Source organism: Carassius auratus, chromosome 26 (genome assembly GCF_003368295.1).
Source record: "Carassius auratus strain Wakin chromosome 26, ASM336829v1, whole genome shotgun sequence".
Classification (NCBI taxonomy): Eukaryota; Metazoa; Chordata; class Actinopteri; order Cypriniformes; family Cyprinidae; genus Carassius; species Carassius auratus.
Window position 1 is genome coordinate 506,468 of NC_039268.1, and position 20,815 is coordinate 527,282.

Consider the following 20,815-nt stretch of genomic DNA (forward strand, 5'->3'; position numbering starts at 1 on the left):
TCGCAGCAGTTGTCAGTCCGAATGCGATTCTCTCCTCGGCTTCTTTCTTATCATGAAGAGCCTAACGCACAATGACAAGAAATCACACTGTAGCGGGACGGATAGAGCGTGTGCACTGTGAAATATTGAACAGAAGTGCATTAGCATCAGACTGCAGGAAGCAGTGAGTAATGAGCCCAGCGGAGATAAAACAGCTAACTGTCCTCCACCTTTCTTCTCAAACTCAATTTTAATGAACAGGTTATTGTTTAGTTATGATGATAACTCATAATGTTACTGTTTCGTCCCAAATGAATAAATGCATTCAAAAAATTCAAAAACTAAATATTTCCATCTCTTTGCCGCTTTGTAATTAAAATTAGTTATTAAAACAAAGATCGGAATTGCTTTCACAGAAATTATTTTATTGAGTTTTATTACTGTCTTGCCCCAGTTGTGATTAAATAAAAAGCATGTGAAAATTAAAAAAACGAAATACTTTCTTTTATTTTGCCTCTTCGTAATTAGAGTTAGTTATTTATATAAAAAAAAAAAAAAAAGAGTTTGTGATTTTTTTTCAGTTATTATTTTATTGAGTTTTCTTCTTTATTACTGTTTGGTTATTCTTTCAATATCTTTGGATTTACAATTAGTTCTTAATTTGTAAATAAATAATTATTTTAAAAATTATTTGTAATAAATAGTTAAATAGTAAAATATTTTGACTATATTTCTTCTTTCCTAAATTGTTATTTTATATATATATATATATACATATATATTTCTACAAATTGTATAAATAAAGTAGTGTCATAAAAATATAGACACAATAAAGATTTTTTAAGAGTTAAATTGCTTTTACACTTATTTATTTTTACACTATTTTTTGTAATTTTCTTATTTTGTTATATGTTACATGTATAGAGTAACCCCCCCCCCCCAATGTACAAAAATAAGGAGTGCATTAAATTCCCAAATTTTCTCTTGTTCTGAATTTGTGTCTCTGCCTTTGCCTGTCTTTCTCTGTCTTTGGTCCACATCTCTACTGCTATTATCTCTCTCTTTCAGTGATTCTTGATGAGGTTATTATGTCTGGTTGAGAAATGGCTTTTCTAATCACTCGCGCTCTTTACAAGAGAAATGAACACTGTGTCATGTGCAGTGAATTTCACTTCATATCATTTACTGAAATATGAGAAAGGCCTTCCTGCTGTTTTCTGCACATTAATGCCAATGAAAACATTCAGGAAACGTCTGTTTATACACTGAGATCATCTAGAATATTCAACAAAGAAAATTAGTATATTGTAATGATTTGTATGTTTTGGTTTTAATTTGTTTCTGTTTTTTGTTATATGCTCATGTTGTCTTTTTATATTTCTGTTTAGCTTTCATTTATTTTGATTTCAGTTATTTTAGTACTTTAGGACTGGATGTCTGGATGGATATGGTGCAGTATGTCTTTCATATAGCTGGAGACAGGAAGTGTCTTATAGACAGGAAACACTCATATCTCTGAAACACAAAGCATAACTGACAGGCGGATCTTATATCCCCAGTTTCTCAGATTTTTTTGCGTGTAACAAAATAGTCTGGAGAGGAAATGTGTGCGTCTAGGTGCATATGCTTGATCTGTGCTAGATCTTACTTCCAGCCGAAGAGGGCAATAAATCACAAACACCTCTGACAGCACACACACACACACACACACACACACACATGCGGCCACCCGTGGAGAAAACACCGGCGCCTGATGCTCTTCTGATTCTGCCAATCACGACTGCATTATACAGCGCCAAAAATAACACACACATACACACACATCTGCCACAATAACACTGACATTCAGCAACACTGAGCCATTTAGCCACCTCTCTTTCATTAACTCCCCTCAGTGCTTCTCTGTAAACAAACACAGGTTTTGTCAGTGTTTGTGAAGCGCTTCAATAGCAGAGGAACGTCTGATTTATCCTTTACGGCCACTGCCAGGCCATCAGGAGCCGTTGTTGGGTTTTAACACTCAGTTCATCAGGAAATGTTCATCTGAATGCTTGAATTTCCTTTGGTTTTGATGTAAATGTCAATGCTGGTGATTCCTTTGTGTTGGATTTAAAGGATTGTGAGTGCACTGACCGAAGCAGAGATCTGACCAAGACCCGTGACGTCTGTTCCTCTACTTATATATTCAGGGATTGAGAGAGAAAAACGTCACCCGAAAACGTTCCTCTACTAAAAGAAGAGGAAGAATAGAGGATGGAAGAATGAACACAAAAATCTATGCGATTTGAGACACCTTCAAAAGGCACAAACAAACAAAAGAAGTGCTAATTTTCCCGTCGGAAATCGGTCATCACAAGGTCAGAGGTTAAATCAATGGTTCCCATGGAGATGACCCAGACAGCCTCAGACTCTAAAAGGACACACTCATATAAAGACTAATAATCTCCCATTGGATTACAACACGACTAATACACTGAAGCTGTTTAACGACACACAGCAGGGAGATTGACTTATTGAACACAACACACACACACACACAGCGCTTGCTTGCTCTACAGGAGACTGAAGCTGAGAGAGTAACTGCACACCTGTTACATGTCTCCTCTTCACGTGCCTCTAGAGCCGTCTCTGATGCTTCATCATCTGCTGCTGCTGCTGTAGAGAGCAACACCACGAGTCACTAGCATATGCTGAGCTCGGATACAGATGTGCGGCGTCCCACTGAGCCCTGTGTCACCAAACAGTGGGTCACTAAAATAAGATCTAGTTTTCAAAAAAAAATGTCTCAAGTGCAAGGAATGTAATGAGAAAAGCAGGTCTGCGTGAGATAAGAAATGAAATAAAATAGTTCCACCAATGGTTATACACTCACCAACTTTATTATATATACTATGCACACACACACACACACACATGAATCCCATGATTTGATGAATATGGAGTAGAAATTCAATTCATAATGCACAGGGTGTGGTGATGTAAGGTCACATGACCTCTGGTTGCTAGGCAATAGGATGAGGGCACTACAGCAGATACTGGTTTGCAGAAAGAGAAGAAAAGGCAGAAGGTGAAGAGAACAGACGAGTGTGCAGGTGAAGGGGTGAAAGAGAGGCTCAGAGGAGGTGAATGGGATAAATATAGACTCTGCCGGCAGTGTGAGAGAGCTAAGCTCACAGAGGACCTTCACTTCGGTCTCTGCTCATGATAGGTGGAGGGAAAGAAGGACAAAACGGAGAGATAAACAGGGAGAGTGAATGTCCTGCTTTCACAAGGTGTGTGTATCAGGGTCCAGACACATTTCACTTAAATCTAAATATGGCTCAGTTTCAGCAATATCTGGTGTCCTTGCGATATAAGGAGAAGATGTCCCTGTATTCAAATTAGAGATGTGCATTTTCTAGGAAGTCCTGTCAAGTTAGTCTATTAAAAATAAATACAATTAAATAAAATATAAAATTAAATTATATAAATGTAAAAAAGAAAACAGAATAAATGCATTTTAAAAAAAGAAATAATATAATAAAATACCTTAAAATAAAATACATACAAATAAAATATATAAATAGAAAAAAAAACAATATTTTTAATAAAATAAAACAAAGCATCATAAGAAACTACAACAAAACAGAATTGGAAGCAAATAAAAAGCAAATAAATTAAAAATAAATATATACAATATATAAACATCTCAAACCTAGAATTTGAATAGAAAATTAATTGCGATATTTAAAAAAATTATAAAATAAAGCAATAAAATATAAAGTGTTAAATAGAATAGAATAAAATACATGAAAAGGAAATACGTACAAATACAATATGTATAAAAAATACATAGAAAAGGAAATGCAATATGTTAAATAGAAATAGAAATAGAAAATACAATAAAATAAAGCATTTTAAAAACACAATAAAATAAAGTAAAATTTAATAGAATAAACTACATTAGAAAAAAATAAAATATAAATAAATATATAAATAAATTGCAATATTTAAAAATAATAGTAATAATAATAATAATAATGGAACATAAAATAAATAACCATTGGTTGTAATTCTAAAGATCAAAGTTAGGGTCAAAGTTACAGTATATTGTCTCAACTGTACCTGATGCCTCTCTCATGCTATCAGAGCTTTGGCCAGGGCTGCGGTCAGTCATTTGAAATGATTTGAAGACTGTTACTGTCTGTAACGTGCACGTGAAGCTGAACTTTGATGAGCTGGTCAAGTGTGTCTGATCAGAGATCTAAATCTTGCCGGAAATCTCCAGGAGAGGCTTTGCTTTAATCTAAAACGCTGTGATCTCCTGCATGCAGGCTAAAGCAGGTAATCTTTAAACCTCAGCCAACTGAGCATTAACGCCAGCTTCACATCTAAAAAAAAAAGCACTGGAATACTGTTTGTTTCACTGGGATGTGGGTGAGATATCTACAGTTAATTCAGCATGCAAGCCGCATTTATTACCTAACATCTATTCAGCTACATTAAGCTTACGGACAGACTTTAAATGTCAACTCAACTCAAGTTTATTTATCTGTTTGAACTGAAAAATATAGACCACAAAAAACACTACCAACAGCAGAGCTGATGATCTGAAATCAATGCTGATAAACTCTTGATTGTATACACGGTTATAATATAGCAATTGGAATTCTTCAAAAATGTAATAATATAAATGGTCAGAATGAATGAATGAATGAATGAATGAATAAGTAAATAAATAAACATTAAGAATAAAAGAAAACAAAAAACAGAACACACCAAAGAGCGTTAAATAAATAGGCATTACCACAAATATCGTTTCATATAAAATATTTTCATCCAATTTCCTGAAAAAAAAAAACCAAACCTGTATAGTTAAATATATTAAAATGACTCAAGATTGTATTCATATAGGCCTAGCTCACAGCAGATCTGGGTCTATTTTTATTTTTGATTAGTGTGGATGGGACAAATAAAATTACATAATTTAGTGTTAACAATTATTAATAATTATTAAAGTTATATATTGCATGCCAAGTATTTCAAATATAGTAATAGTAATATTCCAACATACAAAAAAAAAAAGAATATAACAGGTATATAGATAGATAGATAGATAGATAGATAGATAGATAGATAGATAGATAGATAGATAGATAGATAGATAGATAGATAGATAGATAGATAGATAGATAGACAGACAGACAGACAGACAGACAGACAGACAGACAGACAGACAGACAGACAGACAGACAGACAGACAGACAGACAGACAGACAGACAGACAGACAGACAGACAGACAGACAGACAGACAGACAGACAGACAGACAGACAGACAGACAGACAGACAGATAGATAGATAGATAGATAGATAGATAGATAGACAGACAGACAGACAGACAGATAGATAGATAGATAGATAGATAGATAGATAGATAGATAGATAGATAGATGATCACAAACACAGTCTGAAAGCTTTAAAAACAGGCGTTTCACAGCAGAACAGGTTTGAGTCCTTGAAGAGTCTCTTTTTCTTGTTCTCCTTTGATACGTGTCGGCTGAGATCTCATGATCAGATGAAACACACAGTAATGAGGAAAGTGAAGTGCAGGGTGAAGAGAGAGGAACTCAGTTAACCCGTTCTCAAATATAGGCCAAGACATCTCCTCAGGCTCACACTTTCTGTTCTCTCCTTCTCATTCATATTCCCTCTCCGTCTGTTTTCTTCCATAGAAGCATAGGAGGCTCAGAGCAGCCCAGAGGAGCACCAAGCACTGAACTCACAGAGACACAACTAAATATCAAAACACACTTTCCCCAAACAGCATCTGAACACAAACGTGAACACAAATGCTTCGAGCTAAACTAATTTAATTCTGTGCACAATCCCAAGCCTTTACTAGAGACTGTCCAGAGCTGTGATGCAAAATAAAGTCTGGTTTAAAAAAGGAGAAATTAAAAAAATTTAATACAAAAAATTTAATTCAATTAAATTCAATATATATAAAAAAACTGCTAAAACATTTACTAAAATATGATGAAACATTTCTCTCTGTAAACTAAATACCTCTAAAACTAAAATAAAATAGAAATAAAATAGCTGAATATGAGAAAATATTTGGGGTTTATAATATACCTCTATAAATAAAATAAAATAAAATAAAAACATCAACCAAAATATTATAAAATATTAACATTTATTTAAATAACTAAATACCTCTAAAACTAAAATAAAACGGAGATAAAAAAAATCTATAAAATAAAACTAAATACAATACAATTAAAAGAAATAAAATGGCTAAAGCTCCTACTGAAATGTGATGAAATATAAATGAAAAAAAAAGAAATTGATGAAATATGGGAGATTTATATTCCTCTATACTCTAAACTAAACACTTACATAAAAATGTCTAAATGCTATAAATTCATTTCCTCAAAACACGGTGAGTTTTGAACGACCATTAATATTAATTTGCTCACAGAATAAAACAGTGAGTGAAGTCCTTGTTCGGGTCAACGCATGTCATAGTGGAGCAACAGTTAAAAAGAAAATCAAAACATGAATAATAATACATCCGGTTCATTGGGGTCAATCAAACTCCACTGACAACAGAGCACCAGAAAAGCAGAATAAAAAACTACTCCTTCAACCAGAAGTAAACTCATCTTTTTGTAGTGCTGTATAAAATAACTGAACTTTAACTATTTATAAGCCCTGGCTCAAACACACACACACACACACACAGCAGAACATGACTAATATGAGCTCGACAGCATCAGTGCAGACAGAATGGAGCACCGTGGGGGACAGACAAAGATGAAGAGAGAGAGAGAGACAGAGAGAGAGAGAGAGAGAGAGAGAGAGAGACGGTGAAAACAGACACACACACACACACACACACACACACACACACACACAGGTGTTCAAAGGCACTTTAATCTCTTCAGTCACACACAACATCACACATATAAACACACAAACAGCATATGCACCAAACACTGCTGTTACTATATCTTCTCATGCCAAGCCAAACTAATGTGTGTACTGTATATGCTGCTGTATACATTCAATCAATCACAGCTTTACACAAGTGGTCAACCGATATGAGTTTTACAAAAATACAGAGATCAAAGTGACTAATGGCCAATATAATTAGTGTTAGGTCGATATATTGTGTGCTACACAGTAAGCAAGGCTGATTTGGCCTATATGTCAATAATGCACAATTTTGAGATTATCAGCTCTGTGTCTAATAACAGAAGTGTTTGATTTTATTTATTTTCATCTAATATACTTTATTCTAAGATATGATATTTTTTTATGATATAAGTCTCTCAGCAACGCTGCATTTGTCTGATGAAAAATAACAGCAATATTGTGAAATATTATTGCCATTTAAAAATAACAGATTTCTATTTGAATAGATTTAAAAATGTAATTCTTTAGCACTATTACTCTCCAGTGTCACATGATCCTTCAGAATTCATTCAAGTATGCCAATTTGCTGCTCTATTATTGGTGTATAATTATTAATAATGATTCTTATTATTATCAGTGTTTTGCCGCTTTCTATGTTTGCGGAAACCATATTTTTTTTCAGGTTTCTTTAATGAATAGAATCCCAATCTTTATAAATGTCTTTACTGACACTTTTAATATTTTTTTTTTTCATCAATTGAATGCATCTTTGCTGAGTTAAATTATTTATTTGAAAAATCACACCAATTCTATCATGTGGCAGAAAATATTATTAATATAATAAAATAATGTTTAATCTGAAATATATTTTTTATGCATTGTTATTAAAATAAATAATGCCAAAAAAATTATGTGACGTAAATGTTATTCCACCATTAGCAGGTGTGACAAAAAGTCAATTTAGCCAACACCGATAATCTGTAAATAAGGTCGTTAATCGGCCTGACCGATATATCGGTCTATCACTCCTTCAACAGAAAGACAAGGCCTCATGAGTTCACACGTGCAAACACACTTGCAAAACACAAGCTGTCATCCCTCCATGAACCGGGCCAAGAGACGATGACATCAGCCTCAACAATCACATCGCATCATCATCATCATCACTATCACCAAAAACAACAAAATCACCAATTCATCAGAACAATCAAACCCGAGCAGCACATTCTGATGAGTCACAATTGCAAGCGAGAGCCAAATGATTCTCTCTCTCTCTCGTTTACCTCTTGGTTCGGCGGAACATGTTGCTATTCAGGAGGACGGCCGGTTGGCAGGCGCACACACAGCGATGAGAGTGACAGCGGCAGCCGAGTGTGTCAACACACACTTAAACAAGATTCACCGAGAACAGCCGACTACACAATGACACATCACGTCCTCCCTCACACATGCCCCGGGTTCGTCTGGGTGCGTGAGGCTGACTGACGGAGACAGAGAGAGAGAGAGAGAGAGAGAGAAGGTGGCTCCCAAGGGTAATGTGCCAAGCCAGGAAGTAAAGACAGAGAGAGAGAGAGAGAGAGGGCGAGGGAGGGAGGACTGAGGACTCATAGGAGGGCTGTCAGCATGTGTGTGGCCATTAAAAGCCTATCAGAGCTCAGGGCTCAGGACTGCGTCGCTGGTAATGGAAATCTGAATGACACATGGGAGGGATAAAAAATAAAAAAAGAGGAAAGGATTATGTTGATCTTGTTCATAAAATATAGCACTGGTTATTTGGACCCTTTAAACATGGATGCTCTGATCGGATTGTCCATTTTAGTGTTGCAGAAGATATTTTTAACCTTTTAATGATATATTTTAATATGTATGTATCTGAATTGAAATGTCTTAAATGCAATAAAATGCTGATTTGCTACTCTGGTGTTATTATTATCTTAATATTTATGTACTGTATCTGCACCGAAATGTCTTAATATATATATTTAAAAAAAAATTCAGAAAAAAACGTAATTTTGACCAAATATAGTAAAATCAGGTAAAGACAGTAAAAATCTGATTAAATATAAGGACGATTTGTTTTGCACACCATTTAGAACAGATCATTTTTTTTATAAATAACATTAAAATGTCATTAAAAATAAGTATAATAAGAAATAATAATGTGTAAATGAAATCTTTATTTAGATTCTTCTTTAATATTTTTGATACAAGAAAAAATGCTCAAAAAGATAAAGATTTGTGAAAATTTTTGAAAAATAATGCAAAAATGAGTTTTAATTAAACTTGCTGTGACAGTCTAAAATGTCTTAATTGTCTAATAATTGTCTAATAAAAAAGTAATAATAATGATGATTCAAAAAAAAAAAAAGAGTATAGTAAAAATCCATTTAAACATAATCAAGGCATCTTCTACACAACTTCGAATACAAAGAAAAAAAATATTAATTTAAATTAAATTAAATTTATGCATTTAGCAGACGCTTTTATCCAAAGCGACTTACATTTCATTCAAGCTAACAATTTTCTCCTAACATGTGTTCCCTGGGATATTATATATTTATATTTATTTATTATATATAAACATATTTATGCATGTATTTATTATAATAAAGATATATAAACAAAGAAGGAAATAATGTTTATTGTTTTATTTTACTGTATATTGCTATTATTCCTTCAATAAAAAAATACAAAAATAAAGATATATATAAAGTCCTGCACCAATTTATATAGTAAGAAGAAAAAAAATTCACATCCGTGTTGATTCAGTTCATGTGATTTAAATACAATAAGTTATCTGCATAATAGTGTGTCGATCCTTTATTTTATTTTAATAATAAAAATGTGAATATATGTAAACATTTTAATTTGAAACAATATAAGACATTATTTAAAAATGTGTATTATAGTATATAACATGTGTGGACATTTTTTAAACAACATGCAAAATTAATCAGTGTGAATTGATTCATACAGAGTAAATGAATTTTCCAGTTCAAATGCAATCTTCACCACCTTAAGTTTAAATCATTATATTATTGGCTTCATATGCAGAGATCACACCACAGGGTTTTGGGGCGCTTATACTTAAATGCCTGCATTTGATTGGTCGATTTTATTGTGATGTGGCTACAGAGCCCCACCCATCTCTCTCTGTATGCCAGGCTATATAAGAACTGACATCATCTCTGTGCCCTAGATAGCTCACCACAATAAACCTTGTCTGAACCTTCGTATCGCGTCATGTCACAGTTGGGAGGGTCTGTTGGGACTGGGAGGGCCGCCGTCTCCCAAAGCACACAGACTCAGCTGCACACAGGCCCAGACACACATTAAAAGCTGCTCATTTCAATAATAAATGATCTGGATGGTGGAAAGAGAGATGAAATATAGATGAGAGAGAGAGATGCAGAAGAGCTTTTAGGAGTTACCGGGTCAAATTCATAGAAGGGTCACAATGGAAAAGTCACACTAGGGCTGGACAACATACAATAACTTAAAAAATGGGATATATAAAGATGAAATGTAACATATCATATTAAAATAAGGTTTAGATAGATAGACCGTATCCCGATTATAGCTGAAATGATTCAGCAGTCCTGGAAATGTCATATTGATCGTCTGCTGATTAATCTACTGTATCAGCCCAATCAAACAGCGTGGCCAGTACGGAGCATAAAAGACCCATCTGTTATTATCTGCCATTAACTGCCTACAAAAACCCTTCCACTTTTCCTTGTCTCTTCACAATCCTCCCAAGAGAGCTCTATTTATACACATTTGAGCACCTGTATTGTGTGTGTCAGTCCAGTCGGTGGAGAGGCTCTTTATAACAGGTATGTGAATGCTAATGGTGGTGGCAATGTCCACAATAGAGCCCATTACAAACAACAGCCTTTCTGATCTGATCAGCATACAAAAAGCCAAAACTCTTACAGGAGCTAACAAAACCCACACACTCACACACTATTTGACACTAAATGTGTGAAATGGAAGTGTTGTGGTGCTATTCAAAGGCAATAAACAGGCACAAGATCACACAGACAAGTGTTAGAAATGCAGAGGAAACACATCCAGGGAGTCTCTCACGCCAGAGAAGGGTTCAGCACCAAGGCCAGCGCTTCATTCATTATCTGTACAGCTCACACTCTACAGTACTGGCTCTCAACTGATTTTGCTTCAGATCAGGATTTCACATTGGACAGAAACACAGTACTTAAATGGAATATTGTTCAAAAGTTATCAAAACATGTCCTTCAGATAAACTATTGAAGTGATTCATTCTTGAATTTCAAAATTTCATGATTTTTGAAGCCAATAATTTACACACTGTGTATGCCAAAAACCATGGATACTCATGTACAAGTATCTAATCTATCATATTTCCCTGCATCGCTGCATTAGTGTATCGCTGCATCTCCGCATCACTGCATTAGTGTATGACTGCGTCCCTGCATCCCTGCTTTAATGTATCACTGCATCCCTGCTTTAATGCATTGGTGTATGGCTGCGTCCCTGCATCGCTGCATTAGTGTATGGCTGCGTCCCTGCATCGCTGCATTAGTGTATCGCTGCGTCCCTGCATCACTGCATTAGTGTATGGCTGCATCCCTGCATCGCTGCATTAATGTATCGCTGCGTCCCTGCATCGCTGCATTAGTGTATGGCTGCATCCCTGCATCGCTGCATTAGTGTATGGCTGCGTCCCTGCATCGCTGCATTAGTGTATCGCTGCGTCCCTGCATCGCTGCATTAGTGTAGGGCTGCGTCCCTGCATCGCTGCATTAGTGTATGGCTGCGTCCCTGCATCGCTGCATTAGTGAATGGCTGCGTCCCTGCATCGCTGCATTAGTGTATCGCTGCATCCCTGCAACACTACATTAGTGTATCGATGCGTCCCTGCATCGCTGCATTAGTGTATGGCTGCGTCCCTGCATCGCTGCATTAATGTATCGCTGCGTCCCTGCATCAATACATTAGTGTATCGCTGCGTCCCTGCATCGCTGCATTAGTGTATCGCTGCGTCCCTGCATCACTGCATTAGTGTATGGCTGCATCCCTGCATCGCTGCATTAATGTATCGCTGCGTCCCTGCATCGCTGCATTAGTGTATGGCTGCATCCCTGCATCGCTGCATTAGTGTATGGCTGCATCCCTGCATCGCTGCATTAGTGTATGGCTGCGTCCCTGCATCGCTGCATTAGTGTATCGCTGCGTCCCTGCATCGCTGCATTAGTGTAGGGCTGCGTCCCTGCATCGCTGCATTAGTGTATGGCTGCGTCCCTGCATCGCTGCATTAGTGAATGGCTGCGTCCCTGCATCGCTGCATTAGTGTATCGCTGCATCCCTGCAACACTACATTAGTGTATCGATGCGTCCCTGCATCGCTGCATTAGTGTATGGCTGCGTCCCTGCATCGCTGCATTAATGTATCGCTGCGTCCCTGCATCAATACATTAGTGTATCGCTGCGTCCCTGCATCGCTGCATTAGTGTATCGCTGCGTCCCTGCACCGCTGCATTAGTGTATCGCTGCGTCCCTGCACCGCTGCATTAGTGTATGGCTGCGTCCCTGCACCGCTGCATTAGTGTATCGCTGCGTCCCTGCATCGCTGCATTATTGTATCGCTGCGTCCCTACATCGCTGCATTAGTGTATCGCTGCGTCCCTGCATCGCTGCATTAGTGTATCGCTGCGTCCCTGCATCGCTGCATTAGTGTATCGCTGCGTCCCTGCATCGCTGCATTAGTGTATCGCTGCGTCCCTAAATCGCTGCATTAGTGTAGGGCTGCATCCCTGCATCGCTGCATTAGTGTATCGCTGCATCCCTGCATTGCACCACATACTGTTGCAGTGAAGTATTACTGCATTCCAGCTTTACAGTATAACTTCCTTTACATCTACAACAGGGCTATTCATATCTTGCCCTGGAGGGCCAATGCAGTGCAGAGTTTGGCTCCAACCCTGATCAAAGTCACCTGCATGTGATTTTCTAATGATCCCAAAAACACTGATTAGCATGCTCAGGTGTGTTTGAATAGGACTGGAGCCAAACTCTGCCAAACCACACTGGCCCTCCAGGGTAAGATTTGAATAGCCCCGATCTACAATATTTCCCTACTTCACAGTAGCAGCAAAGTATTACTCTGTGACCCTGCATCTCTTGTGATGCTTGTGATTTTTTCCTCAGTTTACATAATATCACCTTCAGTGATGTAAGACCAGTTTCAGATTTCCAACTTTAGCCTGTCACTTTCTTTAATCACATCAAGTAATTTCAATGTTGACAGGAATAGTGAAAAATTGACACAAAGTCTGAGGTTGTTCGTTTCAGACTGGGTTTGGGGAAAAGTGCTTTTATTCAGTAGCACATAAAACTAGGTCCCTGCAAACAACAAACAATAAAAAGTCTACAGACAACATTTGGACAGACAAATGCAGAATTAAATCAGGTAAAGTGGATTTGCTTCACTCACCCACTGCTCTTCCTGGGCAAGGGAAGATCCTTCTGGAAAAGAGAGATAGAAATGATAGACTGAGTGATTATATTACAGAGTGTAAAATGATACCATCAATAACTCCTCAATACCAGTTTGCTTCAGGACATAAATATCTTGATGAAACCAAACTGGAATAATCTTATGCCAGCTGTCATTCATTATGAACCTTAATACTCTTCAGATCTCTAAGAGGGAGGACAGCACTTAGGGGAAAACAATCCCCAAAACATTAAACTGGCCAATTATACAAACAAGGTCACTGGAGAGAGCGAGCAAGAGCGAGCGTGCATGTTAGCTAGCGGGAAAGAGGCCATGCTGGAGCATGTGATGATACACTAAGGGCTTCAGTCGGAGGGAAATGACTTCACCCACTGTGACTCACTTTGATGACATCGTGTGTGACAAGGACTTCCCTGCCAGCATGACTGGCGCCAATGAGCAACTAATGGAGGATTAAGTGGACAAACAGTCTGTGGCCACTGTGTGTGTGTGTGTGTTTGTCTGTTTGCTTCACTTGTCACTTCATGGACACTTTAATTTTTGAATTTAGAAACATAATGGTAAAAAAAGACCAATAGGATATGAGCCTTTGAGTCCTATAAGACTAAGAATTACAGCTAGCCCTTGTAAACATATAAAAGCAGTAACAAACAAGCATAAAATAAAAAACAATAGCTGACAGAATGTATTCAGTATAGATTTATTTTGGTGTTGTTGTTAACTAAAACTGTCCTCATTAAGTGAAATAAGGTTGAAATTTAATTAAAATATAGATATTAGATTAAAAACAAGATAGATAGACACAGACAGACAAACAGGCAGATTTTATTTCTGTAAATTGTATTATTTTATATAGGAGAAAAGTGGATAATTCAGAGGTTGTCTATTACCATGAGAGGCATTTAGAGATATTGTCTAGCACTGTCAAAAACCTTCAAAATACTACAGCTGAGGATCACAAGTGAGCAATGGCAGAGGGTTAATAATCAGGGTTAGAGTTTCTCTGAAACTTGACTTAAAAATAATGAAAACCACCCCAAACTGGGCTCTGATTTCCATTTCAAGACTGTGTGCAGCTTTATCTCTTAAAGTTGTGCCATTCTCCTCACATATTCCTGCTCCTCTCCACAGGGAGTGAGAGAACAGGAAAAGAAGCTGTTATTTTCTCTGCAGCCGCACTTCATTTACATTTGCATGTAGTTCCGTTCTCCTCTTTGAACTCCACTCTAGGAACAGTGAGAGAGAAAAGCAAAGAGATTCTCAGCTGCTGATCCTGCAATACCTTAATTATTCATGCATTAGAACACAGTTTTCTGCACCTTTTTTGGATGTTAAGGTCAAAGGTCAGGGTTGAAATGGAATCTTCGCTTAGGCCGTCTTCTCCCACTGTTTCAAAATTCAAAGGCTGAAGTGACATTTGATATTTTAACTCAATCTCGGTAACTACCCATATTTAAACTACACCAACCCCTAGTGGCTTTCCAGTTATCCGCCGCAGTACTGAAAGCTATAGATCAGTGATTTGAAATGACCAAGCATAACTGCAACAGATGCTAGCAATAACGCAAAATTGCTAGTTGGATGCAACCACCTTCCCAAGGCTGTGTTTCTCTTATGCCCAATGGAGTGGCTACAAAATGAATCAATAAAAGTCACAGAAAGCAACATATCCATTGCATGCACTTGACATAATGGCAAAAGATGATATTGACAAACACCGGGCTCATTAAGTCTCTGAACTTCCAGACCGGTGATGAATAACATCCAGCCTACAGCTGAGACTAATGAAACAGACTGGGCTTCGCGCCCAGAGAAGAGAAAGCACTATCATTCCAGCTGGAGATAAAACGAGGGATGGAAAAAGAGGAATGAGTGTTATAACAGAGTCGCCACACTGCCAGACTAGGCTGTCAATCAAAAGGCGGCTAGAGAGAGATCCACCTGAAATTACTCCATAAATATACACCGGTGAGTATTTACTAAATCACTTTTTCAAACTTCTAGCAGCCAGAATATAATACAAGAAGCTACAACACATACCTACAAAAAAAGATGAGACACTTTCTGAGAATTTTTTTATACTTTGTTTTTAAAATAAGATCCAAGTAACTACATAAATGGCATCCCTTAAGTCAACTTAATGCTGGTCTTTAGCAATGGAAGATAAATGTAAATGTTACGATACAAAATTACATTCGAGTGAATCAGTTCAGACAAAGTTCACAATTAATTGGTTCAAATCTCTAACCAAATGATTCATTTGAGTCATGATTAAAAAATAAAAAATGCTTGTAAGACTTTTGTGTTTTAGTAAAAATACAATACAATATGATGAATCAAAACAGAAAATTTACATTTTAAATTGTAATAATATTTCACATATGACAATTTTCACTTTACTTATGATGCATTTGTGAGCATAAGACTTTTGAAGAGTACTGTAAAAAAAATTTATACATCAGTGCATTTAAAGAAATGAATCAAATAAAAATTAGTTCTGTCAAACGATTAATCGCATCCAAAATAAAAGTTTTTGTTTACATAATATATGTACGTGTACTGAGTATATTTATTATGTATATTTAAATACACACACACACAGTATATTTCGAAAATATTTACGTTTATACATTCATATTCTTATATATATATATATATATATTATATATATATTTAATATATAAACTTTTTTTTCTTAAATAGATACATACATGTGTTTGTATTTATATACATAATAAATATACTCATATATATATTTTAAATACATATATATTTATTATATAAATACATAATAAATATTCACAGTATACACACATATTATTTAAACAAAAGTTTAAGTTTGGATGCGATTAATCGCGATTAATCATTTGACAGCACTAATAAAAATATACCTTTCATTTTGTGACAAAACATTGTGGAAAACATGCAATTACTCCTTTTTAACTAGATTTTACTTTATTACTATATACTATATTTGAAGATTTAATTTGGAAAAGAACATAACTCTGTTTTTAACCATTTTCAAAAATCATTTATTTTTCATTGTCCATTTCAATTAATCTCAATCAAACTGCAGTTGGGTTATTTTTATCAGGTTAAAAAAAATAACGTAAAAATTTAGCTAACTAACACACACACACACACAAACACACACACACACACACACACACACACACACACACACACACACACACACACACACACACACAAATATGATTTAATAAAAAAACAAAACAAAAAAAAACAGTTACCTGTTGTTGCAAATAAATACTTCATTTCTTGAATTTTTATTGCACTCTATCCTAGTAATTCCCCAAGGCTGTAAACTGTACGGCTCCCATTAACTTCCTAATGGGTTTTATAGTGCAAACTGTGTTTGTCCCAGGAATATCAGCCCTTCCCTTCCCTAAAGCTAAATCTCAATATCCAGCACAGGAGGTGGATGGTATGGACTTGAACGTGTGTGGAAGAGATGTGTGTATCCGTTTCTGAAAGCATTTCCTGTAAGCCTATGCCTCGGTAAGCATTAAGAAGAATCAAAGTGGTTGCTAGTGAAATCTATGCATCCTGTATGTACACACACACACACAAGCGTTTACTAGCTGATTGTGGGTTTTATAGCTTTGATGCACCTTTACACAATAGAGCTGTATACAATCGTTAAACTGCCTTCCCAGAATTCCTGAGGGGTCAATTCCCAAGTGGGCAGATTTCTCAGAAGTGCTCCCTAAAACCAAGCCTTAAATTGCTCAAAACTCCTTGGCATCCCTGAAAGCAACCACTAATTTGTGGTCTACATTTAATCTCCCATAATGCTTCACAGGCTGAAAGCCATTGCAACTTCGCATCTGATGGATCCAGATGGCTGTTTGGCAGAAAGCAGAGCTACAAACCTGGATAAGTGCCTCGTGGGGTTAGGGTATAGATCCTGAATAAGACAGTGAAATTATGTAAATGTTTTCATTAGGCCTAAAGAGAACTTTTTAAGTGTTCATATTATTATCATATAACAAATATTTTACCCTGAGGTCCAATTATTATTTTTTGCAGGAAAAGCCATTGCTAAACAGTATTTTTGTTTTCCAATTTCCATTTCATTTCCAAACTACTTTTAGAATTAAACATTGCTGTGCATTTAAGACTTCTATGTAAATGTCCTCCTTTGCTGCATTTAAGCATGAGATGCAGGTTTACTGTTGAGTTTAATGTAGTTTTTCAATAGCAGCCTCTTTGTGAAGCCTGAATTAAACTCTAACATTCATAAAATCAATGCACTAAAATGAAATAATCAAAAATAATTAGAAATCTTGTTAAAAATAATTTAATCAAGCCACTCATATTTAAAGATCTGCGGAGTGTCAGGTGCTACACCGCACTGGCCAGGTTCTGAACACTGTTCACTGTTTTAAAATGTCAAAAGCTGCAGGAGAATATAATGAAACAGCTTAGTTTCAATAATCTCTTTTTTCTCAGAGAAGGAAGTTTTGAGTTTTGAAAGGTACTGTATTTTTAACAATACAGTGAACTCTATTATCACAAAAGGAATCAAGTAATGCTTTATTCCTCTTTGAAATGACTCATTTCTTTTTAGAAAAAATAACAAAACTGAGCTATTTTCGCTGAAATGCATTATAATGCTTGGTTTATAATAAAATACATAATGTTATGCTCTGAATTTTAGTTGCAGTTTATAAAAAGGGACTGTCAATGTGAGCAGCTAATAGTGTTGACCAGCACTTCAGGCTAAAGTACAAACACTAAATTCTCTAATTTTCCAGTAAAAGGACCTGAAAGGTGCTGACCTTTTTGTAAAATGTCTAGCTGTCTGGGGTGGAGTGCAGCGGCGCTCAGAAACCCAGATCAGCTGGAGTTTGAACAGGGCTTGTTTATTTTCAGCAATGAAAGAGAGGAAGTGAAAGCAATACGCACACATTTTGTTTTGACTTCATATAACAGCAGATGGTTTCCGTACTGTACCAACAATAATACGACAACTCAAAACCTCTTCTATGTTATTTTTATTTTTTTTATGTTTATGTTTCTCTGGGTTAGAAGTGGAGATGAAAACAATAACTCCCAGACCACAAAGCAAATATGAACTCCTGTGTGTTTGCTGGGACTAGTAAGTAACTGACAATGAAAACAAATCTAATATACCTATCATGGTTTATATGACACATTTTCATTCTGTTGGGAAAAGAACTAGTGTTAAGAAAAGTTTTTAAGTGTTAATAAATGAAACTATACCAGATAGTATTTTTTTTTAATCAAAGTTTTCATTCATGAGTTTTACTTACTAAGACTTTAAGTGCATTAAAAAAAGTATACTAAGTAAAAAAGAACCTAGTTCAATTTGCATTCACACTGTGTTTAGACTTGAAATTAGATTCAGGTCTTTTCAGTGCACTTTACATCCACACTGCCATTTTAATCCTTATAGGAATAACTTTAGACTTCACTTTTTAATCTTAAAAAGCTACATTCCCTGTTCATTGAAAAGGCATTTATTTAAAATGAATTTGAATCCGTTTTGCTAACTTCCGCCAACTTAAATAACACGCCCTCTCCAGAACCCCGCCCTCACCAGACACGCCAGCCAATCCGATGTCAGCAAACCTAACCGCGCCAAATGATTGACAGACCGATGGCGTTTATGATTGGTTCCTCGATTAGACAGCTGTGATTTTTCACAATATCGATTTCAGTCAACCTCAAGATTGATGAAAGACATTTTATATAAGATATCAAAATGCAATCGCATGCAAACCTGTAACGTAATCAAGTTCGTAAACTAAAATGATACAAAACGTCATCTCACCTGCATCCTCCGCCGGCGGATGATACCGGAGTCATCCATAGCGTCGCTCATCTCGTCTTGTCAGTCTGAAATAACCCTTCACCGATCAGATACGAGTCCACGTGGTGACAGACGCCTACAGCTGACGGTCAAAAGTTTCTCCCCTTTGCTCTTCCCCCCTCAGGTAACGTTAGAGAAGATCATGGGCGTTGCAAAGCGATGCGCGAGACACATAAACAAACACCCTGCTGACGGAAAGTGCACCAGAAAACTGTTAAAAATAAACCGGAATATCGTTTTAGAATGATTAAAACGTTTCGGTTTCGACGAGCAGGGTCAAAGTGACCGGTTTTTACGGTCAGAAACGAGTATAAGATCCTTCTTGAGTGATCTTGATCACGCGCTTTCGAAGAGCGGTCCTTTTGGACATCTGGAGCACTCCCGAGACTAATGGACCACAGTGTGTCCCCCAGAGGACATCGCCATCATATCATATTCGCTGGCAGCTGGAGCAGTAATGGCATCATTTATGTGAAATGCATCCTCCTCTGATTGTGGCCATGAGCTTCTTTCTGAATGAAGTACAGTAACCATCCCTTCCTGTGCCTCACTGATGAGTGCGCGTCAAATCTGCACTAGCTACTACCGCCTCTGCTGCTGAGGGATACACACTGTGTACTAGCCTGGAGAATACACACGCGTGGTGTGTGTGTAATGTATCTTCTCACTCCGAGGGAGGAGCACGTTAACCCTTTGAGCTCTGAACTGTAGTAAACCTATGTAGGTGGCACCTATAGTCACTAGAGCTGGGGATTCTGGGATTCGGGAACAGTTTGTTAAAAACTAAAACGACTTGAGAACACGTCTAGGTCGTCTTTAAAACAAAAATAAATCCATTAAACTATGCATAAAATATGTTTAATATGTAAGTATAAAATTTTTATTAGCCCTATAGTAAAAAGAAAAGAAAAAGAAAAATGCATTTATTTTTATTATATTGTTTTTGTAAATTGTAACATAGTTCATAAAACAATTCTCTTTATTGTAATGGTTTTGGGTAACATTTAAAATATCTTCACATAGTGTATCTTATCATATATTTGTGTGAGTGTGTGTGTGTGTTTTATTATAAAGCTTTTACATTATATTCATATATTATGTCATTGAATATATAAATACATATATAATTATAGAATTTAAAATGTCCTTAAATATATATATATATATATATATATATATATATATATATATATATATATATATATATATATAAAATATGTTTTTATTATTTTTAGTAAAATGTTTTTTTTTTTGTTGTGTAATGTGTTGTTAAAATATTATAATATATTGTGTCTAGGTCATGATTATTTAAAAAAATAAACAAAATTCCCCTTTTCATTTCGTTGTGTACTACAATAACAAAAAATAAAATAAACATAATTTTAAAAAAGAACAGAATAATGCAAACTAGAAAAAAGAGTGATGGATACATTTAAAGGATTTGTTAAGAGCGTAAGCAGTAATCCCATGTGAATGACAGACTGTGTGTGTCCATGTGGGTGTGTGTGAGTGGAAATATTAGACTTCCCCCAAGGCGTGGGTTCCTTGTTTAGTTTAGATGAAATCTGTTACCTATTTCAC

At 36.1% G+C, this 20,815-nt stretch overlaps 1 protein-coding gene across 2 annotated transcripts in view; it reads right to left on the reverse strand.

The window, feature by feature from the left end:
* The window catches only part of LOC113043999 (microtubule-associated serine/threonine-protein kinase 1-like), a 47,729-nt gene extending 27,726 nt beyond the window's left edge, over positions 1 to 20,003 (reverse strand). The window contains exons 1-2 of one of the 2 annotated variants that reach the window (XM_026203566.1): positions 19,196 to 20,003; positions 13,354 to 13,385 (exon numbers count right to left, since the gene is read on the reverse strand). In XM_026203566.1, coding sequence (XP_026059351.1) covers positions 13,354 to 13,385; positions 19,196 to 19,246 — 83 coding nt within the window. In that variant the 5' untranslated portion in view covers positions 19,247 to 20,003. Of the gene's footprint in view, positions 1 to 8,161; positions 8,428 to 13,353; positions 13,386 to 19,195 lie in introns of those variants that run through there. The other variant, XM_026203567.1, reaches the window with a different exon arrangement.
* Positions 20,004 to 20,815: the final 812 nt, after the last annotated feature.